This window comes from Haliotis asinina, chromosome 14 (genome assembly GCF_037392515.1).
Source record: "Haliotis asinina isolate JCU_RB_2024 chromosome 14, JCU_Hal_asi_v2, whole genome shotgun sequence".
Lineage (NCBI taxonomy): Eukaryota > Metazoa > Mollusca > Gastropoda > Lepetellida > Haliotidae > Haliotis > Haliotis asinina.
Genome location: NC_090293.1, coordinates 47,394,904 through 47,420,241, shown reverse-complemented (window position 1 = coordinate 47,420,241; position 25,338 = coordinate 47,394,904). Strand labels below are relative to the sequence as shown.

Sequence of the window (25,338 nt, the reverse complement as noted above, 5' to 3'; positions counted from 1 at the left end):
CACTGTACTGAAGTTCAGCTTCACATCAACAACTCAAGACTTACTCCAAGGATCAGAGTAGCTGAAACATTTCAAGTCCACACATCACAGAATACTGAGAGAACCACAAACGAATAGATGCTATTTTAAATACAACATTAGTTTCAAAATACTTGTGATTAATTAGAAAGACTAATAAGAAGCGTTTGATTACATGAAGGTAAAACCTTAATTAAATATTTGGAATTTTTCACACTTTGGTTATTTCAGGTAGATTGATAAAATACAGTCAAAAGTGACTGTAATAAATAAATCTAAAACATGCTAAACAAGGTAAGTCCCACCTAGCTCTCCATTGAAATCATAATCATCACATGTATTGGCATAGAATAGGATATATATGCATACACTAAAATATATGAATACCAATGTTTTGCATCGGACTAAAGTTTACCGGTCACAAAATGACAAATTAACTATAGTCATGCAAAACCATCTTGCGTAGTATATTTCAAGCTAAACACATTCCACTAGAACAGCACTAGACATGGGAGACAATTAAGCAGACCCTATATGCTCCATGAAGTCAGATTTGTTCTGTATGGGAGTTCGTGTTGGCCGACCCAAGTTGCTCCGAGAGCCTACAGACAGTTTTATCTCCAAGAGAACTGGCCCAGGGGTCTCCACCAGCTGCCTTGTGCACGTGACCAGCTCCTCTGTGGTCTGGGCTACTAGAGTCTGAAGGAGAGAAATGCACGATGTTGGATTAGGTTTTAACGATAAGATGAAAAGGTAAACCTTGAGGGTTATGATTAAACTTACCCATCAACAGATTCCAAAAAGCGTTTACTAGCTGAAAGTGTTTGTAAATGGCTGTCACTTCAAATTTAATATTTCTATCATGTTCAACATATTGCATGTCTTAATCTACCTTCCTACCCCAAACCTCAGCTACCCCTCAAAGTGACAAGAATGGGGCTGACCCACCTTCTATACCCACAAACCTGAGCTACACCACCAAATGAAAATAAGTCATGGTGGCTTGCCTCTGTAGGTTGACATCCAACAGAATCATCTCATCCATTGTTGAAGATAATACGTTTGGAGTTTGAAGGCGCCCTCTGTGTTTCTCAAAAACCAGCCTTCTATACCCTATCACCTCAGCTACACCACCAAGAGAGAATGTGGCACCAAGGCACCCAGTTTTTATACCCACAGACCTCAGTCAGGCCCTCTAAGTAACTGAAGGAATTACAGCAAATTTAGGTATGAAGTGTTGTCTATAGATTGTTTTTTCAAGAAAAGATTGTCACTGCAGAAGAGAGCCATAAGTCATGCCCCTGGAAGTTTTTTACGTCTGAACATTGGAAGCCTCCAGGGGCATGACTTATGCATTCTTCTGCAGTGACGATCTTTTCCTACAAAAAACAACCTTTAGCTCCGACAACACCTCATACATAAACGCATTCAACACCGGTGTTCAAGGATGGACAGTTATAAAAATGAGACAGGAGAAACAAAAATCCAAATTCACAGAGACGGGTGCTCCTTCCAGTCATGCCATGTTTAGATGTATGAGTTTCAGAACTTGACCAACAATTCACTAAGTGGAGCCGAGAAATCTCCATAGATGACCGAGCGTGTTTCAAGTATTACAGACATTGCTTCAAATAGGGGCATTGTGTTGATGTTATTACCGCTAAACGACCGATGTCGCTGCAATTGTTTTGCGAGTGGGCTGCGTTTGTTTACATTGGAGATGCAATTCCTTCAAATTTGCCGTAATTCCTTCAGTTACTTAGGGGGGCCTATCAGTAAGACCACCAAGACAGCATGTGCCTCCCAGAAACCTACCTTCCTGTATCCACAGGCGAGTGCTACACCACCAAATGAAAATGAGTCATGGTGGCTTGCTTCTGTAGGTTGTCCACCAACAGAATCGTGACATCCATTGTTGAAGATAACATGCTTGAAGTTTGAGGGCGCCCTCTGGCCCACAGTTGAAAATGCCCCAAGATGCATCAGTGCTGCACCATCACCATCTAGACATACAACCTATGAGGGTTGGAAAGAATGCGTTAGCATAACAGCCTGTAATACTCCACAAAACACTCTCTCTGGATCAACCTTGTCTGTACGTCCACAGTGTACCACTCACATGTGAATAGTTGCATTAGGGTAGACAGTCTAGAAGCTGGGTAGATGAAGGATGAGGACTAAATTTATGGATATACAACTTCTACATTCTGCATAAGTGCCGTTTTGAAATAGAATCCATGTCAAAACATTGCCTATACAGAATAATGAAGTTGTATATCCATAAGAATGTCCTCATCCTTCACATAAAATACTACTCTCATGAGAATATCTGCATTATGGCAGCATATAAAAATACCAAAGTTCTAATTAGAGTGAGTGAGTGAGTTTAGTTTTGCACCGCACTCAGCAATATTCCAGATATATGGGGGCAGTCTGCAAATAATCGAGTCTGGACCAGACAATCCAGTAATCAACAACATGAGCATCGATCTGCGCAATTGGGAACCGATGACATGTGTCAACCAAGTCAGAGAACCTGACCACCTGATTACGTTAGTTGCCTCTTACGACAAGCACAGTCGCCTTTTGTGGCAAGCATGGGTTACTGAAGGCCTATTCTACCTCGGGACCTTCACAGGTCAGTTCTCATTAGATGCAAATTTTACCAAGCAAGTAACCTTTCACATGGTCAGATACCATGGTCAGTTCACATATTTCATAAAGTTTGTATAGGTGTGGCATTTTGTTTATTAGTTGTATTATAAACCATAAATTCATGAACCAAAAATGGTTTGAAAAAGACGTTCCATATGAACCGACTAATTTCAGTACATGGTGTATAGAATCTAGTATTTAAATGACATATCAGTGTATAATTTTCTGATATTAGAGTACTTTTCAGGTGAGGTCTGTACATTTCACTAGTGAGTAGGGGTGGATACAGATTTCTGAGAAAGCGGGTGTGCACACAACTGAGAAAAGGACAGGGCACACATTTAATTTTCAACCGAGTTCCAATGGTCATTTAACATCATTTCAGGACAAACGAGGGTAGGGAGGGGTGCGCATACCCCTCCAGATCCGCCTATTATGAGTGAAAGTGTATTTCAGTAAGGAACTTAATGACCTGTACTTGAGGGATTTAGGTATTTAGGGAATTTGCTTACCTTCCTGTGTGGCTGGAATTTAGCAATGCCCAGTGCTATTGAAGATGCATGACCCATTGACCCCACAGTGAGGAATTCCTTCTCATGACCTTCACGTTTGGCTTCTCTGAAAAACATGACAAAACAATCAGAAATATGACTTACATTACAGCATACTGTCCAGTGTTTGACAGCCGTGGTCTTCCATAGTTTGGCATGAAATACACGTGGACTCGTTTTTTGTAAATATCTCTTAATCCAATGATCCAATCGATCTCAAAGTTTGCAAGAAGATGTTTTTTCAGACAACCTAATCACATTGTAAATCACCGATTCTATGCATTTGTATGAAAGAATCTGTAAATGTAACTGTCAACAAAATAAACAGCAGAATGCAGACGGCTTGCAGAGGGAGGGAGCCAATGACCTGAAACAGCGGCAGTGTTGGGTCATGGTCAGTTGAGTTTTATGTCATACTCATCAATAGTCCACCTATATGGCAGCAGTCTGCAAATAATCGAGGCTGGACCAGACAATCAAGTGATCAACAACATGAGTATCAATCTCCGCAGTGTGTCTACAAGTCAGTGAGCCTGCCAGCTCAATCCTGCCAGTTGCCTCTTATGACAATCACGGGTTACTGACGACCAGTTCTAACCCAGATCTTCACGTTCTCAAACTTTGAAATGCAACAGCAGTAGCTGACATTTCAGTTGCTAAAATATTCTGGCTCTGGTACAGTGGCCTGTAAATGATTGATTCTAGACCTGATAATCCAGTGACAGGGGTTCAAAATTTTAAAAAAAAAAAAATTCACTTGCCATTGGGCAAGTGATTTTAAAAGTCACTGGAAAATTGATAAATGGCAAAGAAAGATAACCCTACTTTCTTATCAGTGTAAAGTTTAATAACTACATTTTGAGTAGATGTGAAACGAATTCTGAGTGTTTGAAACCTTAAGTGGTAATTGCCCGAAATGGAAAGTACTTGTCCCAGGCATCAGACAATGGGATTTTTTAGTGATCAATATCATGAGCAAATGAGCAATGACTCCCACTGCAGGTTATGATGACATGCCTTAAACCAAACCTCACACCCTGGGCACAATCAATTTAGGCCCCTACATACATTGATAGGTTTCTACCTATTGATGAACCAGTATTAGATGAGCCACAACCTGACAAATAACCCCAGTTTGCATGTATGGGAAGGCCCTCCAGAACATTCATAAAACAGGTTGTTGCCTACAACTTGAAATATTCAATTTCCTCGTGCAAATCGTGTCTGCAGGACACGTGTTAAACAGAAGTGGCATTGAGTTCATGCCATGGTCAGTGTGCATTGCAAGTGCATATTCCCTCAATCCCTCATCCCTCCCTTAATCCCTAATCTACCTCATACCCCTCTAGCAACCAATTGTATTCATCTACATTCCCTGCCCCGCCTACTTGTCACAAACATGTTTTCTGCACAGGCTCATCCAATATGTGTCAAGCAGTAGGTCACAATATTCAAATAATGACATCACAAGTCATAGCATATCACAATAAACAAATCATCAAATTACTCTTCTAATTGACTGAGTAAGTTTTTATGCCGATTTTAGCAATATTCCAGTAATGACATTGCAGAGGACACAAGAAATGGGATTCAGACATTATACCCATGTGGGGAATCGAACCCGGACCTTTGGCGGGATTAGCGAACGCTTTAAACCATTGATCTACCCAACCACCCTCAAACTGCATAGATTCTAAAACTTGATCTGCAATGTCACAGCAACAACACCACCACTGTTGTCTTTACCTGTATTCAAAGAGTTCCCGAGACAGCTTTCCAGTAGTAGCAACAATAATATCTGTATCGTCCAGGATCTCTACTACGATATTCAAGGCCTCTTCTCTCAGCAGTGGAAAGCTGAAACATCACAACATGAAATACAGGCTGGGAAGGCATGTCTTACTTTTGGTATCATGAAAAGGATGAAGTAGATTAATTTGACTATAAAGAGTGACTTTATCTGAGTGAGTATGTTTAGTTTTACTGGCTAACAAGAATAAGTTGGGCACTTATCTGAAAAGTACTTTCAAATCACTGGCAAACAAGGATAAGTTGGGCACTGATCTGACAATTGCCCCATGTTAGCATGTATGCCATTTTAAGCCAAACCCCTGGTTGTCCGCAATCAAGTGTGACCATGTGAGAGTCATATGTGCAAGGGATGCGCACCCTTGCGCTGAATCAATTTCATTGCCATGCACTGCACATGCATTAGCCTAGATCTGCTCTCCCATTCACAAAAGGGTTTGTTCATTGCTGTGCACTGCCTACTTCTCATAAACATGTTGTCTTCACCAATCCAGCTTATCCTTGTTTGCCAGTACACAACAACATGCCAGCAGTATCACAGTGGATGATACCAGACATGGCCATCAGATTATAACAGAGATAGCTTACTTTGATTGCAACTGAGGCAATTTGTATTGAGAAAATGTAGAAGCTTCCACTAGTATACTGAAAGGGGATTTCTTTGTCTTGAAATGTTGGTCAGCTTCTTGTATGACCTGAAAAAACATATTTGCAAAGATGAATGAATACAATTCAAGTGGACAGGCAGTCATGGTTTTGTGGCTAAACAGTGGGCACAGAAATGACTACTTCCACAACATAAGCAAACAAAAAACACAATCTGCTACCATGTTCAAAGTTACTTATCTCTTAGCAAAGCTCCATGACAGTGTGTGACACATTCATAATGCTCCCCCTTAGGAGCAAACTAGCGCTGTAAGGAGTTTTAGGGTGGGTCACACAACAGTGGACCAGGTCAGTCATTCATTGGTAACTACTCATGCTATCCCAGCAAGCCAGTCATTCCCTTTGTAAATGTTTCAGTGCTTAAATTTTGGTCTGCATAGTTTAGTGAAGTATCAAAGTTCAACGGTTCTGCTATTACCATGCTTCCAAATGCATTTTGCTACACGAGTTGATTGGTTTGCTTCAATTCTTGGCAATAATGGCGTACGACAGAGGTTTGATTCTTCCTGTAGTTCAAGGATGGTCAGTCAGTGAGTATGGTCTTCCATGTCTTTAGTGCTATTCCAGCAAACAACTCAACGAGGAACAAAACACAAATGTGATGGATAAAATCTGAGGCATAGGTAAAAATACCACAATACCCCATTGTCTCCAAATGACTATGACTGGTTAACTGCAACCATTTTAATCTTCTTTCCAGTAATATATCATCCCCTATAAAACCATATTCAGTGAGAGATTCAACAAAATTTATGTAAGTTCAAACAGCATTAGAAATGGGAAAATGAATAAAATACAAAATCAAAATGAGATGCACATGTGCAACCTAAATGAATTCCATAGAGAGGTTTTAGAGGAGAGGGGATAACATACCCCCACCCTTGTCCCCTATTACACTATCATCACAGAGAAATTCAGCAAAATGTACCTCGTTCAAATGTCTCTAATCTTTCAAAAAAAACCCAATAAAATACAAAGACAAAATATGGGATGCACACCATTAGAGTCACAAGAAAGCCCAGGGTGTTTTTGTGAATAGTGGATTGAGTGGATAGAGCACATTCCTTCGTATGGATGTACGGATGTATTGACGCATGCAGAGGGTAACCCTATATGCCCCATGCCATATATGGTGGGGTCATAAAAACAATCAAATGGCCAAGATGTTATCTGGAAATTACAATTAAGCGACGGAGCACACAAAGTAGTGACCAGAACAGACCCATTAGAACTGCATCCCTCCAGGTGATATAGATGATATGAGTTTAGTTTTACGCAGCCCTAAGCAATATTCAAGCTACCTGGTTGTTGTAAATAATCAAGTCTGGACCAGACAATCCAGTGATCAACAACATGAGCTTTGATCTACACAACTGGGAAACAATGATGTGTCAACCTACAGTCAGCGAGTCTAACCACCCAATTCTGTTAGTTGCTTCTTGTGACAATCATAGGTTAAGATCAATTCTTGTTACAGGGAATGGTAGCTGAACATCATCATCATTTAATTTACTTCATGAATAGATACCTTCTTGACAGCTGTTTCATCCTTCGGCAATATTCTACATGGAATGTCCATTAAATCTGTAATAAAGATTATTCTTGCTATCAGTTTGGTAATTTCAGCCACTTCAACACAAATCAATCAATACATGAACAGCATATTGTGTTACATAGTTGGGGCTGGCTAAAATTATTAATAATTGGAAAAATCTTTATATGAAAAATATCAAAGATTATTGATATGATAATTGTGTCATCAATATGACATAATTACTTTTGTAATGTTTTAATTTGATCTTGTTTTATATGAAGCTAGGTTGTTATTTATTTGATGTTCCTAAATTATGTTGTTTTGTCAGTATCCATGCATAAATATGCAGCCACTCATGCATTCATTTTTCAGACTCCTTTTGGCATTTTTGCTCAAACTTACTTTGCCAATATTTATTGATAATCAATCAATAGTTAGTTAACAATTATTTGTCTCTATGATCCACATCGGTATATGTAGGTAGATCAAGGCTGTAGTGAACTTCTTTTAATAAGGGGAGCAATATACATGTTAAAAGAGTGTTACAGCAATACTTTAATGCACAAAATATAATCTCAAAACAAATTCTAGGGGAGGGCAGCTCCCCTTTACATTGTGTTCATTTGTTGTATAACGAAGCATTCAGCAATATTCTAGCTATATTCAATTATGAGAAAATGTGATTGGTTGCTTGGTTGTCTGGTCACTGCAAGCAAATCTTCAATTATTTCAATTAACACCACTAGTGTCAACAAAGTCAGCATGCCTGAAGTCTTTAGTCAGCTCTTTCGACAAGCATAGATTGCTGGAGATCATTTCTTCATGGTACACTAAGACTGATGTACTATTGACAGTACTTGAGAAGTATCAACATCTATCAGCACCTATATTACCCGGATAACCACTCTCTTGATAATAAAGATTACATACACTATACAGTCTTCATTTGACAAGACATAACTATCTGCTGGTTAAAGTATCACTCACTGAGCATATCTGGAGTTATCTGCCCTTGAGCAAAGTGCTGAGGTTCGTCCTTGACCCCTGGTTGACCCCGCCATCCAATCAGAAGAAGCAATGGTATACTGTAGACTTTGGAAGAAGTCAGTGACATCAAGGGGTTCACTGTATTGCCCAGCCCTGAATTCTAAAAGGAAAAAAATAGATTACTCGTTACTTCTAATTAAGAATGTTGCTCATTGTCAGACATCTATCATGCATTACAGTTGGCAGGCAAACCGGATTAAATCATCATTACGATTAAAATTTGGAATTCTTAAATTCTTACTTTTCTAAGCTCTAATTATTTCATTACTGGATCTTAACAATGCATTCCGTAACGTTAAAATAAATATTAAAGATCTTTGTCTCACAAAACATTGTTCACAATCTAATATTCTAAATTTGTTGTTCTAAGTGTAACAACTGCTTGAAATGGGTATTGTTCAACTGCAATTCAGGACAGCTTATTATCATTTCTAAAGACTTCCCTATCCAAAGTATGTGAACATGATTGTATCCCTATTCACACAATTTTGTGAATGACTGAGTTTAGTTTTACACGGTACACAGCAATATTCCAGCTTTGTGATGGCAGTCTGTAAATAATCAAGCCTGGACTAGACAATCCAGAGATCGATAGTATGACCATCCATCTTCACATTTGGGATGACATGTGTAGCCAAGTCAGTGAGTCTGACCACCTAAGCCTGTTAGTTGCCTCCTAATACAAGTGTGGGTTCCGGAAAATCAATTCTGAGCCTGATCTTCATGGCAGGTCACATATGTGGTCTCTGCTGCTTTAAGCAACAATCCAGCAATATCACTTTGTCAGACACCATAGTGTTCCCCCTAGGCACATTTAAGAGGGCGCAGCGCTCTGCCCTTTGACTTTTGCGCCCTGCCCTTTATATTTTGCGCCCTGCCCTTTTTCGTCTCAATCTCAGTCATTTACTATGACGAGTGTGTATTTTCCAGATTTGAAATGCTTTTCCAAATTCTAATCTTAAAACACAAACTGAGAAGAGTAAAAACAAACTTTAGAACTGAAATCATAAGACAATTTGACTTCATATACATTTTGTTGTTCTTTCAATAATCCTCACCAACATGCCCTTTGAGGTTATGAAGTGCCCTTTTCCATGAATTTACCCTGCCCTTTCTGAACCCTAGGGAGAACACTACACCCAAATTTGGATTACACATAAGACCCATGGAGAGAAGTGAACCCATATCTTCGGCATGACAAGCGAACACTTTAACCACCAGACTACCATACTGCTCCAAGAGATTGGTTTAAATGTACTACACAACTGCAGCCTGTGGACACTGAATCAAAGGTTGCAAGGGGAGGGTTCATTCAGATGTTTAACCTCACTGTGTCGGCACCCTATTCATCACCCAAAACTGTGCAAAAGTTTTGCACAATGCCTGACAATGCTATGACATCATGAACTTGATGACATCACAATGCTATGACATCATTGCACTGCAAGTTTAAAGCCAGTGGTGTGAACCTAATGAAAAATGAGTTTGGATGATAAATAGAATCTCACTCTTATGTCTGCTGATATAAAGTACATCAACACTCGTTGATAAATGTCAAAATATCCTCAGCAAGCCTCAGATATTTATTACTTTATCAACTTGTATTGATGTATTTGATATCAGTCGACACTTGGGTGAGTTTCTATATACGTTGTTATAAGGGATTAAATATCCCAGCACACAGCATTTCGGGTTATAGCCTGTTTCATGCAAGTTGTCACGAGCAGCCAGTGAACTGTTCTCACTGAGTGAACACTGTTTAATCAATCCCAGACAGAAGGGGTACCGAACAGATGAACACTTTTGTTTAATGTTGTTCCTTTAAGTTTTTGTTTGCATTGAGTATTTTGAGTGCTAGATGCCAGTGGTATCATGCATATAAATGCTTCAAATGGTCACAATGTTCATTGCAAAATGGCAAGCGTTCAAGTCAATGTTCAGTTTGTTGCTAACTCAAAGGCGGACAGAATCGTGTTCATAATGGTGATAGGTTTAGAATTTTGTAAATTTATCATAAGAACAAGTTGTAAAAGCTGTACATTTTGAGACATAATAGTACTGGTGGCAGATTCTAAAAATATTCTTTTGATCTGGTATTATTCCATGTTTTCACTTGCGAAAGATTGTTTTAAGTAAGAAGCAAAATTATATTCAAAGGATCGATTTTCAATTTTCCTTTAATCCAGATAGTATGATTTGTGGGTAAGTTTAATTCTTATTCCGGCATCAGACATGAGCCACTCTTCAGTTTTCTTCCAAAGTCTATTTATCAAATTAAAGTCACAAAAAAGGGTGTTTATAGGTACACAGGGATGAGTCACTGGTCTTTATTTTTTGTTGATAATAGTTTGTGGCGAAGATGTCGTTGATAATTTTCATTTGGAACCATACTAATTCTGTACTCTGTGTACATCTATATGGAGTAATGTAAGTTTGATTCAGTTGTCGAGACTGGTGGTAGACTGCCACCTAAAAGAAGCATGTATCGAAACCTTGGCCCACTGGCACAAAGTGATCTTAGCACTACGACTATCTTAAGCCTATAGGAAAATAGGTAGAGACCGGAATCGGCGAGGAGAGGCTGTGATGCTAGCACGGAGGTGACTAGTTTCATCCAGACTGGACTAGCAGTGACTGGGTGTATATATACTTTAGGAGAGCCAGAGGTGGCGGCCGACGGTCCGAGGTGTGGCCGGTGAACAATACACACACCGCCTGCTGCAAGTGGGGTGCTGGTGGCGGCCTGGTGGTGTCATCGGTGGTTCCGGTGGTTGTTGGTAGGACCGGTGGTGTGGCCGGTGTTAGGGTGGTGGCTGCCAGGTGTTAGTGCCGGTGGCATCCAGTGGTTACTTTGATGATGTCGGTGGTTGCCGGTGGAGTACCGGCGAAGCTTAGAATTTGGCGTGTGTTGGTAGTAAAGCAGCTGATGCGTACTCAGTGGTAGCATTAAGCCTATCATTGTAATTAACAATGAGCCGGTTGTATGTAGAGTTACTAAGGAATGAATGTTAAATAAACATTCAGGATAAGACACCTGGTGAGTATGACTATGTTTGTTTAGTGTATAATGTTATGTCACACTGGAGGGTGGGGCATTACTATGCCGACTGAATAAAGGATGTTTATCCAGTTTGTCGGGAAACCAGAAGGATAATACAAATCGTATAAGGCAATATAGAATTTGTATATGAGAGTCCCTCACCCACTGTTGAAGGACCTGGAGCCCTGACACTCTATGATTTGAGTGCGGGGCTGAGCAAAGTAACACCACATACAATGAAAGAATATATAATGTAACAGAGGAATCGGGATACACAGTGTGTGAGTATCACACAGAGAGTTATGTAGTCACTGGGAGTGCTGGGTTGTGTGCACCAACTCATGTTTGTGTAATGTCAGGTTGGGTCACCGGGATGGTGAGTGTCAGAAGCGCCGCGGTGGAAAGCAAATCGTGATGCTGTGCCATGGGATTTACTAGGCACCTACACTCGTAGAGGATCTCGTCGAGATTTTTCCTGATTGCAGGATTGACATAGGGGATCCCAGGAACTGTTTTGTATCCAATGGGGGACAGCAACCATTGGGGTGGATGGGAGGACTGTTATGGCTGCGTGAATTCCACCTCCCGCCCTTGATCACGTGACAGCCTAGTGGCTATCTTGAGTATAGTAAGGGCCGTGTTTGGTGTATGTAAAATTGCTGTCGCTACGGTTAAAATTATATTTCAATATTATGTTATTTTACATCATTCTAATCCTTATTATGTGTACTTTTTATTGATGTGCGGTTGGTACACTTAGCTATTACTATTATGAAAATGTTGGAATTTAAAGTGTACCAACGCAGTATTGTAAGGTAGTTTGAAGTCAGTTAACTGCACTTTACGCTTGATATGTTTTCTTATGTCTATTTTTATGTGCATCATCGCAAAGAGGATGTTGTCAGCTTTTTGCACTTATATACTTTATATATACTATGGCACCCTATTTGGTAATTATCTTAATTTCAAAAGCACACTTCTCACTTGTAAAGTGTCAATACCAAAAGTCCGAAGTCTCGCTAAGGCAGTTCCCCTCCGAGATCCGCCAGCGGGCTATAAATAGGGTTAGCCAGAGGTCAGTAACGGAAGGGGGACCGACCGGAACAGGTATTGGACAACTGGGGATATTTTGGGGGAAGTCGGAGTTGGGGTTAGGATTTAGGATAATCCGGTGCTGTTGAGCTTAAGATAGCTTTTTGTGAGTACTGTTTGGTTGAAAGCTCGCGCCCAAATCTCCGCAGCATTTATATTTTTGTTACCCTGGTATTCCTTTATACTTTAAGGTATATCCTACAGTCCAGTCCTTCCTTGAGTTACTGCCGGTCCTCATACTTCAGCCTATTAGAAAATAGGGTGCCATATATGCTTGTTATCCATTGTAAGTAAAACTGTTTATCTTAAGTATAATACAATTCTAAAACTTTTCTTGTTGTGGTTCTTATTTTATCCTTCACTATTTCAGTTAACTGGAGGCAGGTTTGCCGGTGAAACAGGTTGGTTTGCCTAAATGTATTATTACCCCCTAGACTTTAATTTGGTTCGAGCCGAGTCACAGTAGAGTGACTCTGTCAGTGTAATTGTCACCGTAACAAGGACTTGCCAGGGCTCGGTAATGAGATGTGATGGGTAAATGTCCACAGACCAATTAGACTTTGGTGGTATCAGCACGTTACATTACCTTACATAGCATGTAAGGGCATGGTTTATGTCCTTGGATATAAGTGGTTACCTGAGGGGGGGTTGTGTGAAGGTGGGTTCGAACAGGCCAGTGGAGGGATGTTTTCCGCTTCTGCTTCGATACGTGGGTCCCTGAGTGGGTTCCTCGCAGTGCTGATAGTCTATGAAGCTATCCGCCGCAAGGAAGTTCTCTTCCAAGGTGGATACGGGCAGTGGGTTGTAGCTCACTCTGTGGCGGGATGTGCGTTTTATGAACATGTTCGATTCATCGGTGGACTTGTGTTTGCTGGAGATATGTTTCCGGCAGTCGTCAAGATGGTGGTACGACTTATGGCACAGGGTGCATTGAAAGGCAGTGTCGCCATGGTTAGTCCTAGTATGTCTCAAAAGTGCATCTTTGTGGGATAGCTTGGCACCGCAAACGGTGCATCTATGGCAAGTGTCTACCATAGCAAATGGTGGTGACTGTTGCACTGACCGTTGTGTCTAGTATGAGTGAGTGGCAGTATTATCCTACTCAGTCAATAATAACAAGGACACCCTATTAGTCACAATGGATGTCACTCTCTCTATACCAACATCCCAAACGGGGAAGGTTTGAGAGCAGTTGCCAAAGCTATTAGGAGACACAAACACAGCTGGTTAATAAAACCAACCAGTCTCCATAATCTCCTTAAACTAGTTCTACTTAGGAACAATTTCTCTGCATGCCCTACCATTAAATTCACCGCAGAATTTTCATGCCAAAAGGTAGTATTTCTAGATACCTCGGTTTCAAACGAAAACAAACTCCAAACCCTGGAGTTTTCTCTCTACTGCAAACCCACAAACACACACTCCTATTTGCTATACACCTCATGTCACCCTAGACAAATATGGCATATGTTGCTTTTGACCACTTTCTACATGGCATCGAGTAATCATAGCTTTTGGCCGTGGGAGCCATGCCAATTTACACTCATCAGAGGGGTACACAAAGAACGCAGTCTAGACTACCAGTTGTCCGACTTTCATTTTGTGGAAGTCGCAGTGGCTGAGCGGGCTAGGCAGCTGACTTTGTGTGCTGGCAATTAGGGTGCCTGACACTGAGGAATGGGACTCAACCAATTTGTTGAGAATTTGTACTAGAATTTGTACTTTACTAAGAAAGTGAAATCCCAAATATGACATGTTGAAAATTGCTGGTTGAGATTACCCTGTTTTCATACCAGCTTAAGCCTTAATATGTTTGAGAATGGGAGTTACAGTCATTGTAACATTAAGATGGCCTTGTGCCCTGGACTCTAGAATAGAAAATAAAAAAAATTATTTCTTTGCCGGAAAGAAAATTCTCATAGAATATGCAAATGCAGTGTCACATTTGGTTGGACTGCAATGTAATTTGTGTGTTGTAATTTGATACAGTGACAATGTGTAGTCAATAAAGTAGAATATATATGATTATGATGTTATATGTAATATATATGTAACACAATATATTTTGTATACGTGAGTAAATTATTAACATGTGTCGGCACATGAAATAAAGTGATGTATGATGACATGATTAAATAATGTGCTATTCTGTATATTCTGTCCCTATTCTACCACGGACCTTCACGGGTCCTTAAAGTCCAACGGAGATTCACTAACACCCACTGCAAGGTATTATTTTCATGGATGAGTTTCCTATAAAACCTAAGTGGTCAAGTTTGCTAAATATAGGGCCCATTAGGGAAATTAGGGAAATTTCAAGGCAAAACGAATTTACAGCCATTTTAGTTTGAAAGGTCCAAATTTGGTTCATTTTTAAGCCCATGTGAACCCTGTAAGGAGTGTCATAAAATAACAAGATAGCTTCTAAAATCTGAAATACACATTCATCTGTTAATAGTGTGCAATATGACACATCTGCAGTTCGGCTGACAGATTCAAGCTTGATATCATTTGGTTTACAATTCATTTCTCATCCATTAAAGGAATGCTATCATTAGCCTAATAGTTTCATCGACTGAAAAAGGACGATTCATTGTTTCCATCTACATCTTTATGTGTGTTTAAATAAGACTATGGCTCATAAATATGAAATTATCAACTGATGTAGATTTATGCATGCATGCACATGTACATCAATATTCATGTCAGCAATTGTATTTTATGTAATGTGTACATCATCTGCACGGCATATCTGAATAAAGAATAAAACTCTCTCCCAGGGTCATGGAACTAGAAAAAAGCTGGTTATTGAGGAATCACTGAAAAAATACCTTTCAGACGTGGGACAATGCTTGTTTCACTATTTCTTGTATAATATATTCCATTTGGAAAAATATTTTAATGTCATGGAATACTATGAAAGCACTCTAAACTGGCATTTCATACAAACCAGAAAAAAATGCCAGTATAGAGGGCGTGTCAGTTTAGTGAACTTTTCCTTTTCCAACCTCAGAATGATCTTCTATGTGCATTAAAATACGACTGAACAAAGTGTTGAAAGTCAACCTGTTCTTTATTCCTCAATCTAACCCACTTGATCATTCTTGACATGGTAAGCGACAGACAAACTGTGGCAGCATCATGATGTTTATAATAAAACTGCCACATGCATCTCACCAATATACCTCACCTACTTAGGCCTAATGCTTATCCATTGAGTATAAAGACGATGTTAATCCACTGTGCTGTTAATACACATTCAGCCAATCAAAGGGAGAGCTAAGATACTGAAGGCATGTTCTCTACTCGCCTACATCTCTATTCACCTACAGTCTTAAAGATCACATATACTGTAGGGGGTGCAAATGCACAAATCACTCATTGACATTGTTATAAATGAAACCCTGTTATTAAAACTGCTCATTTCGATCTTTAATTACCTTAAATCGACCTTTTTGACAACAGTACACAATTCTCAACCGCAAACGAAATTTCAACCAATCAGAGCGGCATGTCTCCATGACGTAATAGTAGGTATAGATATGAGGGCCTATGCAGAATTCATCTACATTTCAGGGGTTAAACTATTTCGTTTGCAGGTTTGTACAAACCTGAAATCGCGACAGCTGTTGTGAAAAATGAAAGCCATATGTTCTCACAATCTACTATCATTTAGTTTTGTCTCCTGCTTTGCCTAGTTTCCGAGTTACAACCCTTGTTTCCATAGACGATTCTGTCAAAATCACTAGGTTGTAATCCGTGTTAGGTGGTATAAACCTACGCGTCATTTGTCATCATTCACTCAGTTAATGAATTTATAACAGGTACAATTAGTGGAAACGCCACTTACCTAACAAGGGTCCCCACTTGGCATTTATTGTGTCTGGATTGATCAAAGGATTAACCGATAACATGCTGATTGATCAATTACTTTTATGCGGATTTAAAAGGGGATTTGTCAAAAGGTAGTGTTTGTTTATGTACATTTACTAATCTATACTGAATACACTCTGTCATGTCTGTGTGTATGTAAAAACAGCACCCTTCTTTCAAAGGATCAACCGCCAATACATTGATTGATTGCTTAATATTGGCTCACTAAATTACTTTTTTAAAAAAATGATGCACATTATGCAATTAGTTGCCAGGTGTGCTATCTTGGGTAACCAATGAAACTATACAGCAATGTGGAAAACCTGAAATGATACATCACATATTTGTATATTAGACTGTTAAAAGACACATCACTTGGCAAATCTGCAGATGAATTATATATCACTCGCTTTTGTGGATATTGAAGAGATAAATGTACTGTGTTGGGAAATCAGAGGTATATAGCGAAATTATAATATCTCTAAATTTGATTTAAAACCGAAGGCGTAGCGTGAGGTTTTAAATACAAAATTTAAAGCTGTTATAATTTTGTTATATACCGCTGATTTTCCAACACAGTACGTTTATCTCCATTCTACCATTAGTGTGTTATTCACATTTTAAACAAATACTTAACGTGTTGGAAAATCAGGTGTATAACATGATTATATACCTCTGGATGACTTTGATTAACCAATCACAATCCAGTATTTACATTCATGGTAGAATGATGGATACATTCCTCGAACAAGGTAATAGCCTGACGTTGCTCCTATAACTTTAATTTGTTTTAATATTTGCACTTTTGTTTTTCTTAGAGCTTTCAACAGAATCATTGTTTTTGTCATGAAGTGTAATGACAGACGACATACACTGGGGCGCGCATGCATGCAAACTCCAGGAGAACTTCACTTTTACTTCTCAGGCCGAAGAGTCCGTAGTGGTGAGGAGCATCCAGCTTTGGGAGGGACTGAATGCCCTATGGTAAGGTAAGTATTTAAATATCTAAAATATTTAGATTTTAACAATTTTTTTACTTACCTAACCATAGGTCTATAGCATATGGATACAACAGACAGGATGGTGGTGTAGGACTCCAGAGGACCATCAGCGTCTTAAGATCCCACATATGCCTCGGGGCAGCCAGACCACTACTGATTCACTGTAGGCCGGTCTGCCGCAACAATCTCTCATGAAGGTCACTGGAACCAGAATCCGAGCAGTAGGTCACATACTAACCACCGGAGGGGTACGGTAACTTATCTCATGTAAGAACAAGTCCCCTATAGACCAAGGTAAGTAAGATCGTACCTTATAGGGTGGAAGTACGCGAGAGCTGCTGCGCAACTACTAATGGTCTGAAAGACTGCAGCCCTCCATTTCTTCCACCGCTAAGTCCTGCAAGTATTGGCTAGCAAATACTGTTGAGGACCGCCAGAAGCAACCAGCCATAATGTCAGGAACTGTACAGTTTCTGTGCAGGGCCATAGTCAAGGGTAACGCCCAAATCTTGTGCATGTTGTTAGACAACGGGTGTGGAAGATTCTGTGAGTCGTAAGTTGTCAGGATGGTCTGCCTCAACCCTAAGGATTCTGTGTTCTTGGTGACTTCCCCTCTAGCCTTTGTAGAAAAAGGCAGGAACAACTTTTTCCTAGTTCCCCGATGAGGAGAGGACTTCTTGATATATAGTCTGAGAGCCCGAACCGGCTCTTCTCGATCCTCTGGTCCGATGGTGGCAGTAAGAGGGGGGATGGTGAATAATCCTTCTGGTTGACCTATCAGCTGGTCCTTCGCTGGGAAATTCCAGAGAAGGCCCAAGTGTGCAGCACCATGTCTGGTCTGTTCAAACTGGACCCTAGTCACATCCAGCACATGAATTTTGTTAACTCCCTCTCCTGTAGCTAACGCCAGCAGAAACACCGTTTTCCTTGTAAGGTTGTCAAATGATGCCCTGTTCAGCAGCTTGTAGGGGCGACCTCTCAAGTGCTGTAGCACCACGTTCAGGTCCCACGTTGGTGACCGAAACTTAACCTTTTGGTCCTCTAGCTCGAACGCCTTCAACACAACGACCAATTCAGGGATCTTTGAGACCTTCCTATCTCCTCTGACTGCTAAGACTGTATTCAGTGCTGACAGGTAAGTACCAACAGCACTCCCCCTGAGCTTCCTACCTGATGATGTTTCTTACGAGGTAGCCGACAAGTGCACAATAACGAAAATATGCGTTATAATCGACACAAAGATTGAAAGAACCTGAAAGGAATCAGTGGAAAAGTATAGTATAGTCAAACTTTATTAGCTGGAAAAATAAATCTGGCAACCCAAACACGTCTCGATCAGACGACGCTTGAAGTAAAAGTGAAGTTTTCGTGGAGTCTGGGTGCATGCGCAGTGGGGAGATCCAGACACTTCCATATCATGGCAGTCGTCAATTGCGAGGTAGCCATTCAAGATTGAATAGCAGATCTCCTACTAAGCGAAGCTTGAGGTAATATGCTATAGACCTAAGGTAAGTATAAAATAAGACATATATTGACAAGTGTCTACATACTTGTGAGTGAACGTTTACAAACCAAGTAAATTTTGCAAGTGAAGAAATTTATCGCACAGTACATCTGTATTTTCACTTTGACCCCGACCTTGATTATGTTATGTTACAGGTTGTGTCATACAAACTCCTTTTGGTCATGATTCAGATACATATTTAACTACTGGTAGAAAGTAGTTTTGATTTTCTAACTTGATGAAAACAAACCATAATCTCATCAATTCAAATGGACTTTAGTCCGTGACTTCACGGCGCCCTGTCTGAGGATGAATACTATTAAAGTTTGTTTTCACTGACTTACAAAATCAAAATTACTTTTCACAGGTAGTAAAACATGTATTTTATTGATGGACATTAGAATTTTACATGACATTGCTTATAACATAACAATTTCACTCTTGGAAGCGAGACGGGGGTCGATATAATATTACTTATGATAATATTGTCACTTCGACTACAGTGTTGTAGGGGGAGAAGCATCCACTTTAGTGGTGGAAATCTGTGGATAGTGACACCATCACCTGACCCCAAGGAGCAACTGACAGCAACACAACAATGCGTCATGTCTTTGGTGATGTTGAGAAATCAGCAAAATGATGAGCTTCCCACACAATTTCTATACAATTAACTGAAAATCGTTCCTTCTATGACGTCACTGCAGGGCTCTGGTGACAGAGTTACGTAACCTGTCTGTGGTTTCGCTTGCAGGCTAGAGAGAAGTAGAGGGCTTTTAAGCGCTTGGTATTAATTAACCACAAGTTTTTTTTAAAAACAAAATGGTGCTCCATTTATAACAAACCAGAAGTCTTTCATTTGCAGTGGTAAAAAGAGTACCCCAAAATTGAGTTTATTCATTCTATATAACAACACTCCATGGTCTGTTGAGCACAGATTATGTAATAAGCAAGCGTCATCCCTATGATCTGAAAGTGGACTCTTCTAATTGAAGGAAGGAAAAGAGGTTAACAAAGGTGTAAAATGACTTTATTTATTGACAACAATGTCTTTTTCTTCAAGTGGCAAGTTGTTCACATAGTCTGTCTAGACAGCTATTCAGGTTTGGGTAGATCCTGGATCTGTGACTATCGATGCTTGACAATACTCTATTTTTATAGGATTAAGTTTGTTTAAAAGAAACTAAACCTATTTGTAGCAGAGAAGTGAGTATACCATGATAATTTAATCCGTTTCACTTTATTTGATCCCATGTGTGACTTCATATTGAATATACTTATCTTCCTACCCTTCTATACATTCGCATGACAACAGTCAATCAAGATCACTGTAGCCATGATCAGGTGGTTTCATTATAAGAGTGGGGGTTTACATTTTCATCCTAATTAGTCAGCTTTGTTTTTGTTGGCGAATTGAGACATAGCTGAATAGAGCTGTGGCAGTTGGAGACTAATACCTGCTGGATGCCTGTTTGGGGAGTGTTAATTACTATATTTATAATATATATATAATTTATATATTTATAATTATTATTGGACTGTCTTTGGTGTGCTGAACTATGGCAGAGATTGATCCCTGAAGATTACAAAATAACTAGCTTCTGCCGGGACAAAATTCTAGTGCCAATACTGAAAGCATTAGAGGCTATTGGATTAGAGGGTTCCACTGTAGTTATGTAAAGGATTTAATCACATTATTCAATAAAAATGCAAACTCAGGTTACTTTTAACATTTTTTAGAAATTTATTGTGCAATGCGATGTTCTTAAAATTTTCATAAGTACGAAAGCAGAAATCAAGAGAAAAAACGTGAATATTGATCAAAGATGGCAACTTGCCAGTTGCCAGCCATACTGAATTGTCCACAGTGAATTGTTCACAAACAAAATAGATATGCTCTGTACCAACCTGTAGATACACAAGCCCTGGGTGCCCAGTGGCTAAGTGGTATCCTGCAGCCAGACCTACAGCGTTGCCCTCATTACAAGCGATAATATGATCTGTTTCCGGAACGTTATCCTGAACATATGCACAGTAGTCTGAAACAGATCATACATGGAGTGTGAGTAACTTGATGGGTTATCAGAATAAAGATGAGTTGTAAGAGTAAGGATAGGTGATCTGAATAAGGATGGGTAAGGATATATTTTCCGAGTAAGAATGGGTGTTCACAGTAAAGACAGGTGACCTGAGTAAAGACAGGCAATCTGAGTAAGGATGGGTGATCTGAATAAGGATGGGTTATCTAGGTAAGGATATGTTATCTGAGTAAGAATGGGTGTTCACAGTAAGGGCAGAACAAGGTCTGAACAAGATCTGAACAAGGATGGGCAATCTGAGTAAGGACAGGCGATCTGAATAAGGACGTGTAATCTGCATATGGATGGGTGATCTGAATAAGAATAGGTGAGCTGTGTAAGGATGGGTAATCAAAATAAGGACAGGTGATCTGCATGGGTGATGCTTAAAGATGGATGATCTGTGTAAGGAAAGGTTACCCAAAAGGATATGTTATCCGTGTAAGAATGAGTGTTCAAAGCATGGGCAGGTGATCTGAATAAGGATGGATGACCTGAATAAGGACAGGTTATCTGAGTAAGTACTTACATGTCATCTGAGTAAGGATAGGATATCTGAATATAAATGGGTGATCTAAATAAGGATGCTTTATCTGAGTAAGGATAGGTCACCAGAGTAAGGATGGGTCACCAGAATAAGGATGGGTTATCTGAGTAAAGGGCAGGTCACCAGAGTAAGGATGGGTTATCTGAGTAAGGACAGGTCACCAGAGTAAGGATTCTCAGGCATATGAAAGTGAGTGAAACAGAAGGGAGTACAGGGAAGGGCAGAGAGGTAGAATTGGGTGAAACTTGGGAGACAAGAAGGTACAATCTTCCAACCATTCCAGGTCGCTAACATAAACCAATTACACTAGAGGCAATATGAGAACAATATGGCAACACATAAATCCAATATTTCAAGGTTTCTAGTGGACATAATACTCACACTAATGATATCAGTTACAAACAATTACAATTTACAAGACATATCTATGACACTCATGATCTGTACATTCTGAATTCTCCCACTGCATCTTGTTCAGCTTGACCTGAGCTACTTTACATATGCATGACCCGGGAGGTCAAATGGCACAAATGTCAGCTCAAGTTAACTTCATAAATTAGGGGAGGTGAGAATGTTCTTAATGTTGTGTTGGTGATAAACATGCATACATCTGAAACATTAAACCATCTGTAGCTTCTTTTATAAAGAAAGTAAGGACATTGCTGAAGTCAAACGGTAACCTTGTCTCGGCTGCTCGGACATGCTGACAATCAACTGACAAAGGTGCACCCCTTCACAATAACAGACCCAACCAGTTTTGACAACGTCATGCAATCAGTAGTATTCACTTGATCAAGTCAAGCTGAACAAGCTAAAGTTTTGTAAACTCAGTTTGACGTGCATAATAGATGGAAATAACGTCCATGAAACAAAGGCGAAATCTGAAACATGGAGCTCCATCACTGAATGAGTGAGTATTGTTTCACGTCATATTTAGCAATGTTCCAGCAGTTTCATGGGGAGACCTGAAATAGGTTTCAAACAATGCACAATGTGAGGAATCAAATCCAGATGCCAAGTGTGATGAGCAGACATTTTATCCACTTGGCTACACCAACATCCTGGAACTCCCTCAGTCACATGTCATCATCCAGGAACTCACCGCTGAGCAGGGAGTCGGGGACACCAGTGAAGAAGTTAACGCCAATGTCGGTGACACACTGATGGAAAAAGGCCGGACTCAGTTTCATCTGTTTTGCATCTGAGGACATCCTGCGTATTGCAAAACTGCAAACTCTTTGCTGGAATTCAATAAGAAAAAGAAATATTTTCTACATGCTGTTCAAAATGTTGTAAATTTTCAAACTATTAGTTTTACAAAACAGTGTAGTTCTTATGCTTTCCCCAGTACATTGGGGTTTGTCAACTCGATACAATACTTTTCATATTGTACTATTTTGAATCATTCTGTAATTGGTGTCTGATTATGTTTTCAGACACTGTACGTGTTCAGATGGCAATGTATCCTCTATGTTGAGGTGGCTTGCTTAAGAATGACATTTTAAGTACCCCAAAAATGGCTTTTGTTTAAGACAAAGTTATCTTCAAAGAGTTGGCAATCATAATTGTTCAAGAAACAATAAAGAAAATAAAAAATGGTCTTAAGTGTCTGAAAACCCACAACATTAGGACACCCATGTCAATATGATAAGGATTTGGGGGTTTTTTTTCACCCATCCATATTTTAATGATTTGTCCATGATGAATTGAGTCAGAAAGAAATAATAAAAAATATTTTCAGATGTGTCAGAAAAACTGTGTTCAGAACTACCTGCTTGATGCTTGATAGATCATAGGAAAATGTACTGAGGATAAAAAATAAGGGATCACATTGCTTGAGGATAAACCTTGGAACAAATAATAGAACACATCCTTTCATGTGATCCCTTATTTTTTCCAGCTCAGAATGTATAAGAGTTACTATAATCATTATCTAAGTAAAAAATCAAATGTAACTCAAGGATCTGAGGACATCCTGTTATAGGCTTTTGTCAGACAGACCTGTAAATGAATTGACCAACAGGAAGTGGATATAAGCCAATAAGAAGAGGAACACTTTCTTTTGCTTCACTGTCACCAGTTTCAAAATGGTGACTTCTGTTTCATGACATATTTTGTATAAAGTTGTCGATTCAATGAAATGACCAACAGTAAGTGGATATAAGCCAACGTCAAGTCAGCTTTCTTGTGCTTTACTGCATCAGTTTCAAAATGGTGTCTTCTGTTTCAAAACATGTTTTGTTTAAAGTTCTTTGAATACTGACCAAATAAATATTGAAAGTCCAAATGAGAAAATACTTGAAGCCATGAGAAAATAATTGAAGTAATAACAAGAAAATACTCCAAATTTTGATAATTAAAATAATGACAAATCTGAAAAATATTCTATGCTACAAAATTGGCAGCATTACGCTTTCGTAAATTTATCAGAAAATTCTTTAACCACAAGGGTATCCCACCACACTGAATTTTGTTATTAAATCAAATCAGAGTGGTTTTGCACCAAACTGCAGCATTATCACTGCAGTGTACATTAGAAATGGGCTTCAAAGATTTTCTTACACACATGTGGTTGAGAAACTCAGGTCCCAGAAATGGTATCAAATGTATGCGGGACATCAAAGTCTAGGTCTGTGATTGGCTACTCCATGGCGATGACCTGTATTTAAGGCCAGATTATGACAGTCTACATTCTTAACGTATTTACTGATATCAGTTGATCCCAAGCATCTTGTGAGACAAAGTATCTACAGCAACAGTAATCTGTCAGAATTGTTAAAATAAAAGAGAGCTAGAATTATCTCCCTTCCCTCCTTCAGGATTCTGGATACCAATGCTTACCATCACAGGATGTGTGAATATGTGCCTTGTCATCGAAAATGTTGGAAGCACTCTGCACACTGATGTTTCTTTCTGTACCTATATTACCTGCAAATGAATGAGTGAATAAAAAAACGAGTGAATATTTTATTAAAAGTGTGAAGACAGAACAATGAGAAGTGAATGAGTTTAGCATTACACAGGTTTTATCATTGTTTCAACAATATCACAAAAATTCATTCACGACATATCAACATTTGAATTCATAATGCTGTCCACTCTCTTCCCACAGTGGTTACTAATGTCACATCTTCCTACATAACCTCTGTTCTAATACGACCTTTTCATGGTGCACGTGTCCAATCCTCATGATTGGAGGTAATCAGATTTAGTAGTGCAATCAGCGACCTTGTTTCAAAAGTAATCGTTCGCAAGATCTTGGTAATTTCTGGATCGTGAAAACAATACTCAAATGTTTCTTTTAGACAGAACTCAGTCATGTCATATTTGTTTCTCAACATTGCTTGCATTTGTCAAGTTGAATCTAAGTTGATGCAACATATGTTCTGATTGGACAGGAAAAAGGGAGATAAATCTGCTGCCATTTTTTGCCACTAGGACATTTTATGAGAACCGCGAAATATGGCCGTATTAGAACAGAGGTTCGTAGGAAGATATGACAAGTAACCTCTCTGGGAAGAGAATGAATGCTGCCCAACGTCAGCTGAATTAAAAAAAGGTGCAGACTGAACTTTTTCAGAACAATAACTAAACTAAGATCAATTGAGCAATCTTAAAAGCAATTCTTGAACACATGAAGTGACAAGTGTTGAACTCTGTTGACAAAGAACAGGGCCTAGATTTTTTCAGCTCTCTTATCACTAAGATTGTTGTAAGTTAATGTTAATTTGGGACATTTAGGACTATCTTAGCACTAAGAGAGATTCAAAACTCTGAGCCAAGAGTGTGTTCTATATACTGCTTCATCTTTATGTTACATTCTGCCCATTTGTCTCCATTCTGTCAGAGCAATCGACAAGGCACATCAGTCTGATGACTGATCTGTTGGTCTTGACTTGGTGTTATTTTTGAAATATAATAACCTC

General features: G+C 39.3%; 1 protein-coding gene across 1 annotated transcript; it reads right to left on the bottom strand.

Moving 5' to 3' along the window:
• Positions 1–225: 225 nt before the first annotated feature.
• LOC137261656 (phosphonopyruvate decarboxylase-like) lies at positions 226–24,340 on the bottom strand. The gene is made up of 10 exons (XM_067799434.1): positions 24,254–24,340; positions 22,515–22,653; positions 20,696–20,826; positions 8,221–8,380; positions 7,228–7,283; positions 5,622–5,728; positions 4,971–5,081; positions 3,186–3,291; positions 1,834–2,034; positions 226–717 (listed from the first exon to the last, which is right to left on the bottom strand). Exons 1-10 carry the CDS (start codon positions 24,284–24,286, stop codon positions 538–540), a joined length of 1,224 nt encoding a protein of 407 aa, XP_067655535.1. The 5' UTR covers positions 24,287–24,340; the 3' UTR covers positions 226–537.
• Positions 24,341–25,338: the final 998 nt, after the last annotated feature.